This window comes from Malaclemys terrapin, chromosome 1 (genome assembly GCF_027887155.1).
Source record: "Malaclemys terrapin pileata isolate rMalTer1 chromosome 1, rMalTer1.hap1, whole genome shotgun sequence".
NCBI classification, from domain to species: domain Eukaryota; kingdom Metazoa; phylum Chordata; order Testudines; family Emydidae; genus Malaclemys; species Malaclemys terrapin.
In genome coordinates, this window is record NC_071505.1 from 42108090 (window position 1) to 42127287 (window position 19198).

Consider the following 19198-nt stretch of genomic DNA (forward strand, 5'->3'; position numbering starts at 1 on the left):
CCGACAGTTATTTGATTTATGATCACCTGCAATTAGACTGTAAAAGCTTATGTGCTGTTCTGTGTTGATGATGTCACAAAATCTGCTATTCTCTGTTAGTAAAGATAAATTAAATTAAAATAATTTGTTAAGGAAATCCTTGAAACTACTGCCTTGAAACTGTTACACATTTTGTCAAAAGAAAAGTCCTCTATCTAAAGATGCAGTAGTTTGGTAGAGGTCCCACTCTGAGGAACCTAGACTTAATACAGTGGAATATTTATTATTTCAAAGCTCAAGAGATTTCTTAAGAACTAGATGTATCAGGTAAAATGGGTTACAGTCTTTTGTCTCTAGGCTACTGGTTTATGTTGGTAGTGTCCTAAGGTCATTGCCATGTAGTGGCTGTTTGGTGGCCAGTTCAATTCTTAGTGGCATATGGCACTACTTAGTGGCATTACTTTTTAAAAGATAAAATAAATTTCAAACTGGAATCTCTGAGTTCCTTCCTTGAGTCCTCACTCCTGCATTAAATCAACAAGGCTGCTCAGGCAACTGGAATCTCAATTTCTCCTTTGTGCATATTGGTGTTTTTATAATTGGCAGTATCCCTTTTGCCCTCTGTTTGGCAAAAGTTCTGATTGTGTGGATATCTGGCCTGACTGTACCAATCTTGATGTCATTAGACAAAGGAACAGTCTCCAATAGCTGAGGCCCCAAATTTAAGTTTGTGTTTAAAATGAAAATTAACCTCACCCAAAATATTTTCATGGTTTTTTTTTATTTAATTTCAATTTTAAAAGTTTAAACATTTCCCTTCCAATAGCTATCCATGCTACTAGTGATGACAGTCGGGAGAGTAAGAGAGTAACATTGCATTTAATGTCAGAGTTAATTTGTTTATGATTGTGTGGGTTGCTAATCACCAGAAATTTAGTAAGGTCTGTGAAAGTGATTTCATTAACAACACTCCTGGATTGAACTGCAGTCTGAAAACTGAAATTCCGGTGCTGCTTCAATTAACCCACAGCGCCCTTTGTGTATTTAATCTAATTATTCTAGTATCAAATTAAATATAGTACTGTATTTTGTAGACATTTCTACCTTGCAGAATGTTGGGTAATTGATTGAACTTCTAGAAATAGAACACTGGATCAAAACCAAGGTTGCATAAAATGCTACAAAATGGATTTAAATGGTATGCCCTGATGAGCATTTATAAAAGATTCAGTCCAATTCCAATTAAGGTACAGTTTCCTTACATATTAGCTTAGAAACACACAAGTTTAAGCATTGCCAGTCTCCTCTTGATTTTCAAAATTTTAAAATAATAATAATAATAATAATAAAAAATAAATTCACATTACTCAAAAGATAATAAGGAAATGTAGAGAGACCTAGTCTGGGGAGATGCTGAATGATTTTAATAGGAGTTTAAGGCAGTCATCACTTCACAGGAGGCACTCAGTACCTTCCAGACTGAGGCCTTAAAAGACGACTACCTTCTGCTGTATCTTACTGCATTAAGTAACATGTCTGGATTTGAATGTTATGGTTTGGTTTGTTAAACAGTTTGTAGTTCACTAGTGCAGTGTTTATACTATACAGGGTATATAGCAACATATAGATAAGAAATTTTGATTGCATTTAATAAAATTTGGATTTTCTTACCTTTCAGGCATATGAAATGGTATTTATTCACAGGATAAAGCACAAACATATCCTGGCAAAGAACTATTTCTCTCAGATTCCAGAGATGGCATCATTTTTGCATAAAGGTGATGATCAGGCTCATACAAATGAACTGTTAATAACTAAGCCTATCCCTGCTGGGTCAAAAGCATAACTCTTCAGACATAAAGCTGTTATCTGAATTATTGATTAACATGACTAACTTAATTGGAGTAAAGAATTGTCCTGTTTCATCTGTAGATTAATTGTACTCAGGGAACATGTATCAAGATAAACTTCCAAGGATCCAATACTCTGATCCTGACCATTTATTGTAATAATTGCATTTCATGTTCTGTGACTGCAAGCGTGTTAAGTTTTTAAACATAAAATAAAACATTTTTAGAATACAGTTTGTAAAATTTATCATAATCATTCCATAAGCTTTTCAAACCTGAGGTTGTCTTCTTGTATCCTTAAGTGCCTACTGCTACTGCAATATAAATAATATTGAGGAGATTTAGAGAATTTCCTTTATACACAATTTCTGTTTTAAACAATATTATACTACTAATAAACCTTTTTATAATATTTTAATTCATTTCTTCTGTGTTTTAAACAGGTGAGGCCTTTTGGTCAAAAACAAAAATATGTAATCCACATTCAGCTACAGATTTCATTATCTGTCCAAATATAGGCCCTTTATCTTGCAAACATTTGTGCACAGGAATAACTTAACACATGTGAGAGTAGTCCCAGTGAGCTTAATGGAACTACTCATATGTCAGTGTTTGTAAAATTGTGGCTGTATTTTGTAATACCAAAAATAGATTGTTTGGGACATGTTAATCTCTTGGTTAACTCATCTGAAGTTACAGCAGAAGTCAATTTTCTCCCTTAAATATATGTTTAAATAACAATAAAAATTTACATGAAATTGTTCAAAAGTTCTGTTCAGTAGTTTCAAACCACTGTATTAGGCATTTCTTTGGCCCCAGTCTTCAAGGACTTACTGTTTTGACTAATATAATTGCCTATGGTGAAGTAGAGGCACTTAAAAGTTGAAATAAGTAAATATATATTTAGCAGCAAACCATATTAGAACAGCACTGTGAATTCACCAGGGACTTAAGACCAGATCTAACTATGCCTATTAAAGTCAACAAAAGTCTTTCCATTTACTTTAACGGGATTTGACCCCTAGGCTGCAATCCAGCAAAACAGTTAAGCATATGCATCATTTTAAGCACATGAGTAGTCCAATTGACTTAAGTTCTTTGCTGGATTTGGGCCTTAATACAAGACTGGATGCCAGGAATGGGCATCTGTGAGCCAAAAAATAGGCTCTTTAAAAAAAAAAAAAAAAAAAAAAAAAAAGTGGGGGGTGAAAGGTCGTGTCCTTCAGCAGCAGCTCTGAGAACTACAAGTTGTGGACTACAAGTTACGACATGTTGGGAGAACTTCCTGGTTCTATCATTGCCCTCCAAGCAGAAAGTTTCAGTACTGACTGAAGTTGTGAGAGCGAAGCAAGCAAGCAGAGAGGAGGCTGCTGGACTGTTATCCTGTTCTACGTTTCTTTACAGGTAGGACCAAAAAGGGCTTAAAGAGTACCCTGAGAGGAGTTTAAATGACAGAAAATGAGAACATTGGCTTGTTTGTGTTGGGGTTTAGTTACTGTGGGAATTAGAACATATTTGTAAGAGGGTTGAGTTATACAAAATCCCCTCTGTCCTTCCAGCAGGAAGTTTCAACACTGACTGAAGTTGGAAGCACAAGGCAAGCAAGTAGAGAGAAGGCTGCTGGACTGTAATCCTGTTCTATGTTTCTTTACAGAATAAAACTTTGTTTCTGGTGGTTTGTCTAAGTGGGTTTGGTCTGATGTGATACACATGGACACATAACGCAGGTCAAGTTTCCTAAAGCTGTTTAAAAAGCCACAAGGCAGACTTACCCTATGTTGAACAACTTCATACAGGGTCAGTTGTACAGGAGAGGGGCTACAGGTGAAAGCGAAAGCATGATTCCTTTAGATATCATTCCTTCCTTTGATAAATGAATACAGTATATTATTTTTCTTAAAAAGTGGCCATTAAAAAATAGACCCTCATATTTGGTCCTCAAGGAGCATGAGGGAATTAGTTCAGGCAAATCTGGGCTCAGCTGCTGGTCTCATAATTTGTGTGTGCCATCCACATCTGGAGATTATAGAATTCACAAGAAAACAAGTGTTTTGGTCCAGTGGAGGAAAGCTCATTTGCACAAATGCTTTGCCTGCTGGTCTTTTGTATACCTCTGAGTCTTTAATGATGCTTTCTGTAGTATCTGTTTAGGCATGCTGTTTAGGCTTCCTATGTTTGTAAATTGCTGCTAAATTCTGTTGAAACTGAACTGAATTGGCTACTTGACTGTTATCTGGGACAGTGGCTGGCTGATGGACTCATTGTGAGCTGAAAAACTAGAAATTTCATTCTCAAAGAGAAAAGACTAGGGGATTGTATTTGTACAAGGTCAAAGCTTCAGTCTTTCACTGGAGTAGCGTTAAAGAATGGCTGTTTTGACCCATTGTGGGCTCTAGAGGGTTGAATCTTGGAGAACATGAGACACCAATACAGAACTTAATCAAAAAAATCTGACCAAGGTGCTCGTAAGTTTGAAATCCTAATTAAATCACATCATTAGGATGGAGCAAAATATAGCCATCATAAATTTGAAACATAAATTTGAACATGTGCTAGTGTCATTTAAGCACTCAGGACTGCAATAAGCATAGTATACAAACCTAGTTAGACGTGGCCTGTGTTATTGTTCTTTCAGAGGAAATAGTTTTACTTTTTCTTTATTGCTGCTTTCATCATCTTCCACATTTTAAATTGTTTTCCCATACAATTACTGGAATTACCATAGTAAGAAGAATGCTTTTTACCTTTTTATTTCTTATAACATTGTTTACAATTATATGTATGTTATAAACAGGATTTTTACTTTAGGATTTTTTTCTAATCTAATTTGCTGTTCATATGTTTTTTGGCTGTTAATGTAAGTTAATTCACAGATGCCATCAAAACGAAACAAACACCAACCTGTTGATCAAGTATTAAAAACAAAAGAGCTTTTGCAGCTCCAATAGCAGTAGGGGCAGGTAAAGCTGACTGAGAGGGGTATGAGCCAGGTTCAAGTTATTGTGATCTCCAAGAGAGAGATCACTGCTCTTTTTATATCTTATTTTGTTCCACATAATAATGCATAATCTAGATCCCTCTTAACACAATATTTAGTAGTTCATTGAATGGCCTCTGCGTAGTCCCACTCTTGAAAGTTCCAACAGGCATCGCTAATTTAGGGCTTGTCTACATGGGGACACAGGAAAATTAATCCAAATTAACTAAAGGTGTGAATTTAAGGTGGGTTAGTTAAACTGCATTAACCTCCTGTGCAGACACTCTCATTGCTTGAAATACTACAATATAATAAATTTGTTAGTCTCTAAGGTGCCACAAGTACTCCTGTTCTTCTTTTTACAATATTTGTAATATATTTATTTATACACTGTCTTGAATATTCAAACTGTACTTGCTAGCTAATTAATTCTCACAACACTTTACCAAAGAGGAAACTGAGGCAGAGATAGAGACTTTCTCAAGGACACACAGCGAGTCAATGGTACAACTGGGATTATATCTCAGGATTTCTTGTCTTTCAGTCCTCCCTGAATATTAACTCCTTTTTGCCTCATCTCCTTTTACCCCCTTCTCCCCAGGCCTCTCTTGCTCAGTGAAGTCCCTTGTTTCAGTACCCTGTGTCCTTTTTTCCAAACCCATCCCCATGTCTTCTTTCATGTTTCCCTGAAGGCTGAGAAATCCTTCCCTGACCTCAAATGCCATGCCTCTTTCCTACCCTTCTCTAAATTCACTTCAGAGAGGTTTATGCTCTGAATAATTACTGTTTGTTCAATAAATTTTGAAAACCTTTCAAGACGTGCACTAGACTGCCATGTGAGTGCATAATCATAGTCCTCTTCCTTGCCCTTTCACTGTCCTATCTCCTCTTATATTACCTGCTCTTTCTATTTAGTCTCAGCCCCGTTGGTAAGCTGCTCAGGGTAGGGAATCTTACCTATTTTGTAAAGGGTTTCCCACACTTCTGACATTGCTTAAGTAATTAACAATAGCCTTGTGCTTATTACTTCTGATTATACAGCTGGAGTAACACAGGCCCAGATAGTAAGCCTGATAACAGTGAAAAATCACCCTTCCCATGTGGAAAGGTCAGCTGGCTTGGCAGGGGCATTCTCAACATTGCCTCCAGAGAGGGTTGTCCATAGGTTCAGGAATCCACATGTGAGGAGAAGACGTGGATTACATGAGCATGCTGAAGTTGGAGGGGATGCATATCAAACCCCCCCCCCCCCCAGATCTCGAGGGAGGTCCTCTGGGGCCAATAATAGCATGTGCGTATAAGCCCATGGTACAAGTTATGATTGGGCATCAATTAACCAAGGTTCCAAACAAATCTTACCATAGATCATTAAAAGTTCTCCTGGATATGTAAAGATTACAGCCTTAACCCATTCTTTCTACAAGGAAAAGCATAAACTGATAAATTAGCTGCATAGTAATAGCATTATTAAGTCAACTATTCAGTAATTTGTATTTATATTAGTTTTGGGATTATGATCATGTAATAATTTGATTTTGGGTCTCAATTTTTTATTAATTTTAATTCATACTATTAACTCCTTGAATTGATTAATTTGGTTTACATTGTAAGCTCAATCTGATTCTTATATTATTTAGTACTTTAGGGAAATATAATAAATTGGTTTTAGTTGTTTATGATCTTAAAAGCCATAAAAACAAAATTGTTTTTCTCAAATCAAATAATGAGGTAAAAATAACCTTAATTAAAGGGACTTTAATTAAACATTAACAAATCATTTCACTCAGGTCTTGGAAACCCTATTACTACTCCAAATTTGGCAAACCGGCCAAGATACCTGTGTTCGTCACTTGAAGAGAAATTTTTTTAAGGTGTATAGAAGTGTTTTTGAAGAGAGGTGTTTTTGACCCATCTCTCTAAAATAGAAAGGTTCATAAAGAGTTAACAAGCTGAAAGAGGAAAAAGGAAGTTCCCTTCTGATCACTGTGCTCCCAGGCTGACAGTGAGGTAGTGAAGTTTCCTGTTGAAAGAGTAGAGAAGTGCAGTCAGGGATACTATTCAAACAAGCCAGACACAGAAATCTGGAGTAGAGGATTCAATAAGAGTTTTGGTAAAGCTGCAAGATAAAAAGCTTCACACTTTCAGTTTTGCCTTCATCTGTAACAAAGTTTTCATAGGTTACAGAGAGGCCAAACTATCTTCCCCTTTTCTGTGAGGAAAAATCTGCTTCCTGCACATGGAAGAAAACTGCTAGTCACCACATCTGGAAATATCAAGTAGTGAGTGTTAAGTTTCTTTCATTTATACTTCCACTTAGGTTTTCACCCACATTGTGACAGGGATTATTAACTCCTGTCCCTAACCATGAGGCAGCCAACTCATTTGAAACATGGAGCAGAGATAACTTACTTCCTTTACATGCCATTTAGAATCATAGGACTGGAAGAGACCTCAAGAGGTCATCTAGTCCAATCACCTGCACTCATGGCAGAACTAAGTATCATCTAGAACATCCCTGACATGTGTTTGTCTAACCTGCTCTTAAAAATCTCCAGTGATGGAGATTCCACAATCTCCCTATTCCACAACCAATGTATTCCAGTGCTTAACCAACCTGACAGTTAGGAAGTTTTTCCTAGATGTCCAACCTAAACCACCCTTGCTGCAATTTAATCCCATTGCTGCTTGTTCTATCCTCAGAGGTTAGAGAACAATTTCTTCCTCATCCTTGTAACAACCTTTTATGTACTTGAAAACTGTTATGTCCCTTCTCAGTCTTCTCTTCTCCAGACTAAACAAATCCAATTTTTCCAATGTTTCCTCACAGGTCATGTTTTCTAGACTTAATCATTTTTGTTGCCCTTCTCTGGATTTTCTCCAATTTGTCTACATCTTTCCTGAAATATGGCACCCAGAACTGGACACGATACTCCAGTTGAGGCCGTATCAGCATGGAGTAGAGCGGAAGAGTTACTTCTCGTGTCTTGCTTACAACACAAGCTAATCCTGCTAATATATCCCAGAATATTGGGGGGGGGGGAAGTGTTAAACTGTTGACTCATATTTAACTTGTGATTCACTATGACCTCCAGATCTTTCTGCAATACTCCTTCCTAGGCAGTCATTTCCTAGTTGCACACATACAAAATGATTGTTCATTCCTAAGTGGAGTACTTTGCATTTGTCCTTACTGACTTTTATCTTCTTTACTTCAGACAATTTCTCCAGATCATTTTGAATTTTAATCCTATCCTCCAAAGCACTTGCCACCCCTTCCAGCTTGATATCATGTGCAATCTTTATAAATTAACTTTGTGCCGTTATCTAAATCATTGATGAAGATATTGAACAGAATCGGACCCAGAACTAATCCCAACCAGACTCCACTTGATGTGCCCTTCCAGCTTGATTGTGAACCACTGAAACTACTCTTTGGGAATGGTTTTCCAACCAATTATGCACCCACCTTATAATCAGTCCATCTAAGTTTTATTGCCCTAATTTGTTTGAGAAGGTCATGCGAGACAGTATCAAAAGCTTTACTAAGGTCAAGATATACCATGTCTACCGCTTCCCCCTATGTGCAAGGCTTGTTACCCTGTCAAAGAAAGATATTAGGTTGGTTTGACACAATTTGTTCTTAACAAATCTATGCTGACTGTTACTTATCACCTTTTTATCTTCCAAGTGTTGGCAAATTGATTGCTTAATTATTTGCTCCACTACCTTTGCCATCTACCTAGAGAGAAGGTCATTTGATCAATCAAAATGGGAAAGACAAGATATCAATCAGTTGCAAGAGACCCTCAGCTGGCTCAGTGAGGACGTGGTGGCAGGTACTATATTGCATATATATATATATATATATGCATTCCCATATATATACACACACTATATTTCATATATTGCCTGTGGTTCCATCCCAGAAAGAGACAATAAACTTTGAAAGGGGAAAAGTTAAAGGTTTGTGTGATCGGGTATAGGGTCACTATCCACTGTGGGATGAGAGCACCCTGTCCCCCAAGCCACCCTCTGCCTCTAGGAAGTGAGGCCTAAAGGCTTAAGTCCACCAAGTGGCTTTTACCTGTGGGGCTGTGCGGCCTAGCAGCCAGATTCAATAGCATATCCTGGCTCTCAGGGCAGTGAGACCTAGGAGCCAGAAAAGGGGTGGGCCACCACCTGGGGATGGTGGGGTGGCCAGAGTAGGGGGACCTGGGCCCTCCCTAATCCACTGGGTCTCATCCCGGGCAGCAGCGAGTGAGATTGTCATCAGGGATCCAACCACAACTATGGCTAGTCCCTCCGCTGGGCTGCTTCCTATCATGACTCCTGCATCCATGGTTTGAGTGACTTTGGGGTTCTGGGGTTCCTCTGCCTGGGCTGGTCCCACTGGCTCTGAAATTCCTGGGGTGCCCACAGGCAGTGGGGCATCTTCCAGGGTCTTGGTGTCTCTGGCTTCTCCTTTCAGGGGCTGCTGCAGCTCCAAGGCAGGAGCCTGTAACAGATATCCTTCCTCTCCAATGGCCAGCCCAGATTGAGCTGGGCTGCTTTCTTTTATTCTTGGGTCATATTTTACACCAGTATAAAAGAAAGCAGCCCAGCTCAATCTGGGCTGGCCATTGGAGAGGAAGGATATCTGTTGAGCATGCCCAGTAGGGAGGCGGGGGTGTGATTTCCTCAGCCCACAGTGAGGAGTTAACACTTCCCTGTCCAGTGCGGAGTGAGTGCACCCCATCACGGTTTGGAGCAAGATTTAGACAGACGATGGATAGAAATGGATAAAGTACCTGAGGATTTCAGAGGGATAGAAAAATTGCAGAATAGAAGGGAAGAGAATGAGTTGTTGGCAGAGAAGGATACTCTTAAATGGAGATTAAGAGGAGCTCTGGCAGTTCCAGGAGCCCAAGGTGCCCAAGATGTTCGTGAGATGAACGTAACCCTTACATTGGATGGGTATGCCTTACTTCAGGGCCCAAATAAAAAAGAATTGCTCAAGAAAGCAAAACAGATTGATAAATTTGGCTCCCTTGAGAAGAGAGAGAGGTTTAACACACATATGGTAAAACTTCCCTACCTGCTTTAGAAGGAGTTTCAGAAAATAAGATGAGGTTTTTAAGAAGGACTTTAACCACAAACCCCAGGGTCTGCTGCAATTGCTTCCAGTCCACAGGTGCTTATTTTGACATGGGAAGGGGCTCAGAGTCTGGATGACATGTGGGGGCCTTTGTTCCCCTCCCTCCCTCCCACCCACCCATCAAAGCCCCTCCACGAGCGTGGGTCAGTCCTCTTCAGGACCTGAGGCTCAGCAAGGTGGACCTTTCTCTCCAGACAGGGTTTCTTTGATAGTAATACCCCTCCCCCCACCACCAAGCAATACAGCTCAATCCACTTCCAAAGGGAAAAGCTCCAATTTTCCTCCCACATGCTTAAATGGATAATCAGTTAACTTGGCAAGGAATCTAGGCTTTCTGACTCTCCCTCTTCGCAACAGAAGGCTGTGTGCTCTTACAGAGATTTACCTCTTCATTACCCCCAATTACATCTCAGAGGATGAGGAACAAAGGGTCTCCAAGTAACCTTTTTCCTGCCTCCCACAGGCTGAGTCCCAATTAAGGAAACATGCATTCCCAGCTTGTGCCAAAAGGTAGTTGTAAATACAATGATAAAATAGGAATACAGATTAAATAGTTGATGGTAGCAAAGTTATTGGTAACCAACATTTGGTCCCCAGCAGATATTTTCTTCTAAGGGAAATACAGTAACAGCTGGGATAACAATTGCAATCTCTTACTCATTTTTTAAAAATAAAGCCCAGAATAAACACATCTGCTTTCATTATCCCAGGTTGCTGATGGATCTCTTAATATGCAGTGCCACCATCAATATGTCAGCTTCTGAATCTGTTTCTTGGGTCATATTCACACATAATTGATGACAGTCTTTTTTTCCCTGTCTACAGACATTCCGTTCACAAATGTTAGCTTATCATACCCATAAATTGTCCTCCTTTACAAAAGATATCCCTCTCTTCCTAACTTAGGGTCCTAAATTTAACTTCGTCCCACACAAATCTGGCATTCAGACTTTTTCTGTTCAGAATTATTTACATCAGGAATGCAGAATTATAAAGTAGATTTTTTTTAAAAAAAAAAGAAGGATTTAGATGCAAAAGAAATTAAGCCTACATCACTTCAGTCTACCTTGCTTACTATTTTTCTTGTGTCCTCTGTTTGCACTTTGACAGGTTGAGGTAGGTGGGTTACAGACTGCACAGGATTGAAAAAGAAAACATATAAATCTGGGGAAATGGGTGGATGTGGGTTTGTGAGTAGAAATTAAATATGGGCTTGGGAAATGAGCCTTTATATCCTTTTCATGTAATAAACTAATTGTAGCTAGAGAGCTGACAAAGGTAACATTTTCTTCTTTCTTCATTATAAAACTGTAATAACACTTAAAAAACAGATTAGTCTGGGTCACAAAATTTGGAATTCGTGCTGAATTTCAAACACCCCAATGTTCAGGGGTGTCTAAATATGGGATTTAGTTTATGTGCAAATCAGGAAGTATCCAGGGAAAATATAGCAGTAAAATATGTGTTTTCTTATTAGATAGCATCATTCTAGACATGTAGGCTCCTATCTGTGCACCTTCTAGCCAGATAAATGAACCAATGAGCACTCCTCACATTCTAGTTCAGTCTTGGTAAGTCATCTTTTGTGAAAACTCTCTCTCCCCAGTTTCTGTTATGCCTCTCTTGCACCTGACCATATCTTTCTTTATTATTTATGTAATGACAGTTTTATTTTTAGGAACGAAAAGTCAAAGTAAGGAAAGGGAGCAAATGTATTTACAACTGCATGCAAGCCAGATTTGCTGAGGATGGCAAAATACAGTCCCAACTACCATTTTCTTCACATTCCTTTCTTCAGGGCTTATTTCATTTAAAACAAAGCGCCAACTCAAAGCATTGGGTAATCCACCCTCCAGCTCTTGATAGCTGGGAGGGGATGTGGAGAAAGACACGACACATTCTTCCCCTATGATTCCCTCCATTGTACTAGTTTCTCCTTTCCTTTTATGACCCACGCAGATCAAACATGTTTTAGGCAGCAGGCCTAAGTTTCTTTACACCTTATCTCAATGATTTCCTCTCTCTCTTCTGTTTGGCATAAGGAGTCATCAGAGAAACCGCACACACCTCCCATTGTGTGCTCACATGACTCTTATGACTTGTAGGTTAAGATGGGGATTCAGTCCATTATTAGTTTACATTTTGTATTGTTCTGCCTAGCTTCCAAAAGTCCATCCCTTTTCAGATTGCTGAGTGCGGCTCTGATGTGAAGCCCCATTGGAGCTAGCTTTTGATACGCAGAGAAAAGGGGGTCTAGGTAAATGCCTTTTTATTTTTTTTTCTTCCTGTTAGGCAGTTTTGCAAAGAGTTTGTTGCCTGCACAGTGAAAACCAATGGTGTCACAGCTGAGCATGAGCTCCCAATCCAAGAAGGAATGGATGTGATAGAATCCAAGAAGCTTTAATGTAATAATATGCTGGCTGTTTCTCTTGGACTGGCCCCTCAGGACTTTCGGCATGTATTGCTAAAATGGAAAGAATTCTGTCTATTCTTCTTGCATTTCACCTGCAACAATAAAGGGCTCTAAGTAGGCCTCCCAAAGATAACATCCTGAACTCTTACCAATAACATTTTGTACCCTTAACATCACCCCATCATGTATTCTCCGATTATAAATCTTTCTGCCTTTCTTCTTGTGCTCTAGCAGCAGAATAGCTGTAATTTAGGCTTTTATTTTTTTAAGATTTCAGTAGCGCTTTGGGCAGTAGGCACATACATGCACAATTCAGGAACATTCTAGACCTGCTATGGGCAAGTCAAAGCCATGGCTATGTAGTCCAATGAAGAGTGCTAGAGAACTGAGTGATTTTTTTTTTTTGACAAATAGTGTTTTAATCGAAAAAAGCATTTTCCAGGTCCCTAATCCTATTAGTCAAATTCATGTTGAATGAGGCAAAAGGTTCAGAATGAGGCAAAAAATGAGGGGAGGAGAGGGGGAAATCTTTTCAAAAGAATCAAAACATTTCATTTCAACAGTTTTGTTCATAAAAAGTCAAAATATTTTGTTTCAACTTTCAAAATAGCATTTCAAATTGACATCTGGCTAATTAAAAAGTGAAAAACATTCAAAATGTCTGAATCAATACAAAAAGTCAAAAAAATTGTTTTCAGTTGACTCAAAACATTGAATTGACTTGAAAAGAGATTTTTTTCAATTTTTTGTTTCAAGCAAAATAGATTTTGGTTCAAATCAAACTGGAATATTTTCAGATATTTCAGTTTGGTCCATTGAACCTGTTGCTGGCCCAGAGGGCCCGAGGGGGGCAACAGGGTTCGTTGCCCGGTGTGCGTCGCACCAATAGACACACCAGGGTGGAGAAGCAAACCAAATTTATTCAAGAGCTCTGAATAGGCACGAGGAGACCAGCATGTCTCAAATCAAGCGCGCAGCAAATACAAGCAAGTTTTCCATTTTATATTCCAAGCTGCTTGAGTAAGCCTTTGTTCTGTCCTCCCTTACCCCTCCCTCGGTTACAGCAGGCATTACATTGTGGCGTGTTAGAAAAGTTCTCATCCGCATGCTTATCTTCGACCTTGCAAGCTCTACGTAGTAGGCCTTTCCCTCCTCCTTTCCCCTCGTTATCACTACTGCTTCTGTAGTGTGAGTGAAACTGCAGCTGTCTGCTAAAAAGCTGACCATTACATATTCTGCTTTTAGGCTGTCAGCATGTAGGTAGGTTAAGGGTCACAAGATGGAGTTACTGTGGCTCACTTAGACCCAGAGCAGGGGGGTTTCATCGGCACTTATGGCCTTCCATCCCCCCCGAGTTACCTGGTAGCTATGCCTAGTGACATCAACAAACCAAAAAATACATTTGCTCAGCCTAGTCAGAACCAGCGAGAGGTTGTTCATTCCTAGAGCCAACTGAGTACTTTGCTTTCTCTGACTGAACTTCTTGAGCTTGTACTAAATTCTTCTCTGAAAGCTCCAGTTCTTCCCTCTCTCCCATTTAGTCTTGCATTGGCTCACTTGCCCTGCCTTACACTGATCTGCACTATTTTGTTGTTATAATTCACAGCCAACCCATCACTTCGGGAAATGGAAGGTGGTAAAAGCTGCCGTGGTCGGGGGGTTTAAGGCCTAAAAGATAAAAGTAAGAGGGCATAGAGTGTAAGAGACAAGGAGGATTGCTGGGTTTTTTTAATGTAGCTTTCCTCTTGTATCACAGCTGATTTTACACTAGCATATGAACAAATTGCCTTACATTATACATAAACTGTACAACAATAAACAGTACACTAAATGGAGTGAGTCACATGAATTAAAGACACTGGGGCTTACCTTTAGAGCTCTGTACAACTTCAGCTCACATTCTGACCGACCCTTATTCACTTCACTTCACTCCACTCCACTCAAGCTTCCCTTCCTCTTCCCAATAGTTTCCCCCAGAATCGCTCTCCCACCTTCTTCATGCTGTTTCTTATGCTTTGGGCCTATTACCTCCTGCTTCTTTCTCCCTCCATCCTGCTTTCCATTCAACCCTCTCCTTCTTGGAAGCCTTTTATCAATAATCCACCAAATCCAGAATTTCAAATAGTTAAAGTGAATATTAGATGAATGTTTAAACCACCAAAATAACCCACAAAGAGCTTTCACAACTACTCAGCCCCATGATTTGCTCTGCATGGCAAAAATTGCCATCTCCAAGAGTAGTTCTCCTTCTTGCATTTACTAATAACTTGTCCCCTGCCCTTTCCGCATGGCTGCTCTCAATGGTCTGTTGTCATTTTCTGTTAGGTCCTTGATGTAATTGCGCTCAGAACCTACTAAAAGTTGGGACCACATCTTTTATTCTGATTGGAAAGTCCCATGCATGCCTATAGTGCACATGATAGACTCATAGACTCATAGACTTTAAGGTCAGAAGGGACCATTATGATCATCTAGTCTGACCTCCCGCATGATGCAGTCCACAAAGCCTTCCCAACCCCTTTCCCTTGACTCTACTGTTAAAGTCCCCAAATCCTGTGGTTTAGAGACTTCAAGTAGCAGAGAATCCTCCAGCTAGTGACCCCTGCCCCATGCTGCGGAGGAAGGCGAAAAACCTCCAGAGCCTCTGCCAATCTACCCTGGAGGAAAATTCCTTCCCGACCCCAAATATGGTGATCAGTAGAACCCCGAGCATGTAGGCAAGATTCTCCAGCCAGACCCTCATTGGCCATTGATACTATTTACCAGCGATGGCACGCTGTTCATTTGACTAAAATCATGTTATCCCATTAAACCATTCCCTCCATAAACTTATCTAGCTTAATCTTAAAGCCAGACAGGCGACTCTCAAATGCAGAAGCATGACTTGGCTGCAGCTCTGTCATTGAAGGGGGCAGGGGCAGCATTTAAAAAAAGAAAGAAACCAGAGGCTTGTGATGATGGGGTAGAAGAAATTCCTATAACCATTCTAATCTTCTATTTGGTTTTTAAGGTATTTAAGTCATACCACGTCCTGAGAACATTGTAATTTGGTTCGACTTTTGCCATTCTTGATCAGCATCTTCCCCAGTAAAGGATAATTAAACAATTCCATGTTTTAGTTAAGTTCCAATCTCACCACTTTCTTACTCTCTTTCTCCTTGCTGGAAGCTGCAATGTCTAGATATACTGCAGCTTTCAAACCTGCCAACACCTGTGTGTGACACCAGCTTCTACAATCAGTGAAAAGCTTAGGGACATGGTAATAAAAGGTAGAGGAAGAAAATAGAAATATATGGGATTCTTTTTCTTCAACGTGAGGAAATTTTTCTTTAAACTCTATTTCAGGGTTTAATAATTCAGTTATTAATTAACTAATAAATTACAGTAATAGTGAGTGAGAAAACAGTGGGTCTGGAATAAATTTGGGCCTCATGAACACTGTACTGAGGAACGATCTGTTAAGAGGTCTGTGTATGGATTCAAGGCATGTACAGTTCATGGGCCATTTCCACTGAAGCACTGAAAGTTATTCAGAAATTCTAGCACCGTTGTTTGACATAATGAAATGGATGTTTTGAATGTTTATATTGTTGACATAAAACAGGCCCAACCAGTTTTCTAGCTGTATCCAGATACTGCTGATTAAACTGGAAAATCCAGCTTCCTTAATATTATGTTCAGTTTTTTTCTTTGCAGCTAGTCAATCATATACTAACCTGAGTGGGATCATGGCCCTAGTCCGGCTGTTCTTCTCCCTCGCAGTGCTGCTCAAATTGGCTCTGTCTGTGGACCATGTACCTATGCTGCTCTGGTCAACTCACAGGTGAGAAATTAAAACATCTAGCAGTCTTTATGCAGTTGCTTTACCAGAACAAATGGTGTGTGTGTGTGTGCGCATGCGCGCGCAACAAATCACACATGATCATGTCTGCTCTGCCCTTCCCGAGACCGTGATCCAATGTACAATATATGAGACACTAGAGTCTAGATACTACTTAGTCCTGCCTTGAGTGCAGGGGACTGGACTAGAAGACATCTTGAGGTTCCTTCAAGTCCTATGATTCTATGTCATTAAAGTAGGGCATGGATCAGCATTCACGTTGCACTCCCTGTCGGTACCCGACCTGAACCGGGGAAGCTAATGATCCAACCAGCGGACCAAATTCGGTGATAAATCCTGGTCATGTGCCACCAGAGGCATGTTTTGCATACACTAAGAAGAAGATGTATTAAAGACTGTATCATAATGCATGCACACAAGGAGGTTGAATTAAGGTTATACAGACAATCGTAATTCTGGTATTTCCTAACTTTTGAGTGCCTGATTTTGCACCTTGATGTTGTTTTTAATGTAGCTTTTTTTTTGCATGTAAAAGAACACATGTTACAGTGTGCATTATGTCAGATGGTTAGTAGAACTTGTGGCATCATACTGGTTTGGTTTTGAAAGTGCATGGGAGATGCTTGAATGTGAAGGATTTGAATGTACTTAGGAGGTCATGAGACTTTTGAACCTGACAAGTGAGAGACTTCAAAGAAAGAATCCAAAACGACTTGCAAGGTCACAAGCCACTTCTGAACCAGATCTAAGCAAGGATGAAGGAGGTTATTCTGGAGGACAAAGTTAACAATAGACCTGTTGTACCATAGACAGACTTGCTGTCTGACTTTAGGCCTGTATAAATCACTTAATCTCTGTGCCTTACTTCCTTTGTCTTGTCTATTTAGATTGTAAATCCTGAGGGCAGAGACTTTTATTCTATGTACATATGTATGTATGATGCCTAGCAAAACAGGCCCCCTGAGCTCAGTTGTGGCCTCTAGGCACTGTGATGTAAATAATAATAACCATCCATATGACCATGCTTGAAATGTAATAAAGTTCATCCAAGTTATTTTCAAACTATTTCCTAATGACTCTCTGCCTTGCTCTTATTAGCTTCATGACATCACTGATCTTCGTTACTGCCAGTGGTAGGCCTGGAATCCTTGCAAGAAATTCAGTCCCCTTCTTTACAGCCATGAGTTCTTAAAGTTAAAACTCCTCTTAGAGATGGAGCAGCCCTTCCCCTGAGTACATTTGACCACCTTTGTGTTCTGTGAGAGAGTACAGGGCTGACTCAAGATGTGACAGATTGAATAGGGGTTCTTTGTGAAAAGGTGTCTTGATTTTATTTGCATTTGCCTCTTAATTTACTTTCGTTTTGAGAAACGAGTAAGTTTATGCAGAAATAGTATCTCTCTGTGCAAAATGCTGTTTCAATATAGAGTTCTTTGATGCCCTTTCATTCTGTGAAATGTGATACTGTGGAAATGAAGGCAGTAGAGGGATTGCATTGAAAACAGATGTGTGTGTGTGAAATTTTGTGCTGTTTCTCTCTCAAATGTGTTTTGGTCATTGTGTCTTTTATAACATTACTGATTATCACCACACTTGATAAATGTCAGTACTACACTAAGGCATCTGTGGAAATTGCACCTTTGGTCCCTGGGGAGTAGAGGTGTAGGAAAAATGCAGATGTAACTACAGAGAATGAAATTAAATTAGTTAGCTTTGTGTTTTCTTTTCTGAAGGAAAGTAAAAGATGAATCTTTAATTTCAGGAGCTTGTACTACATTGGAGGTAGTGGAAGTTGACTAATTTATGAATCTTTAAAATAGACAACTGGAAGAGATCTAAAATTGTGTATTGAAAAGAAAAGTAGATTTGGGCAATAGTTCATTTTTTAAGACAAAAATGTTCCTAAATTACTGAAAAATGAATCCATGTCTCCTTTGTCCTGCTTTTTATTTCTTGTAAATACTGCATCTGTTGTCAGTATAAACAAGGTGCTGCTCGTGTTGTGTTTAAACAAAAGTTATTGCAAGGTAAGGAGTGTTCAGAAAGCAAGAGTTCATAGTAGTAATGAAAACAAACTTTTCACTAGCAAGCAGTTAGCAACTTGTTCAATACAGTTTATTCAGGATCAACAGCAAGAAAATCAAGCAGGTAATGTAGTGAAACCAGCTTCATGTTTATATGCCTACAACTTTTTCAGGAGGAAATGTACCTATATCCATGACCTTTTGCATTTTGAAAATGCAATGTTTGGTGTGGGAGAAATTATTTCTTGGTAAATGCAAATGAAGTAAAAATAACAGATGTATATTAGTTTAAAAAAATAAAGCAGAAGCAGCAGTAACTTTGGTTTGCATGAAAGGGACATTGTTGTATACGCTTGGCTCCAAATTCTACATGCAGTATTTTAAAAGAGGAACTTTCTAATAACGAAAGCTTTCCTGGATATCTCTGTTCATAATTCTGGTTTTAAACACCGCAGTTATGGTTCTTCTGCACAGCTTTGTTTGAACCTTAAACCAAGACTAACAGGTTTTTATTACTCTAAGCCCCAAAGATATTAAAACTAAACCAAGGAAAGGGGCGCTCATTAACTGAATATGAAACTACTGGTATATGACATTTGGGACTGAACATATTTCAATGTCCCTTTAAAATCCAATCTGTTCAAATTAACACAAGTTGTGCAATAGGTTTTATAATTAGTTCTATAGAATCTTGGTGGTTTCATCCTTTAGTTTCTGCAAGATTTTTCCTTAAAGGTTTGACCATGACGGGTCTATGAACACAATCCAGAAGAAATAGAAAAGCAGATGTTTTAAAGGGTTTTATTTATCATTCCAATCTTCACTTGGTTTAAAAAAAATCACATTTTAGGGAAAGAATGGTGGGCACAGAGCTGGTGGCTGTAAACATGGAGATGTAAAAAGCCATGCTTGTCATTTTGTGCTGTTTTGCTACCTCTCCCTTCACCTCTAGAATGAGTGAATATTCCATGTTAGGAAGT

The 19198-nt window shown here is 39.2% G+C and overlaps 2 protein-coding genes across 4 annotated transcripts in view; both read left to right on the plus strand.

Annotated features, from left to right (window-relative positions):
* IQUB (IQ motif and ubiquitin domain containing) overlaps positions 1-2060 on the plus strand; it is a 49603-nt gene extending 47543 nt beyond the window's left edge. For both annotated transcript variants that reach the window (XM_054023100.1, XM_054023110.1), the window contains one exon: positions 1658-2060. In XM_054023100.1, coding sequence (XP_053879075.1) covers positions 1658-1825 — 168 coding nt within the window. In that variant the 3' untranslated portion in view covers positions 1826-2060. The remainder of the gene's footprint in view (positions 1-1657) is intronic.
* A 1092-nt stretch (positions 2061-3152) lies between these two features.
* LOC128834410 (V-type proton ATPase subunit S1-like) overlaps positions 3153-19198 on the plus strand; it is a 78433-nt gene continuing 62387 nt past the window's right edge. Inside the window, exons 1-3 of one of the 2 annotated variants that reach the window (XM_054023131.1) lie at positions 3178-3233; positions 8550-8642; positions 16050-16176. In XM_054023131.1, coding sequence (XP_053879106.1) covers positions 16082-16176 — 95 coding nt within the window. In that variant the 5' untranslated portion in view covers positions 3178-3233; positions 8550-8642; positions 16050-16081. Of the gene's footprint in view, positions 3234-8549; positions 8643-16049; positions 16177-19198 lie in introns of both variants that reach the window. The other variant, XM_054023123.1, reaches the window with a different exon arrangement.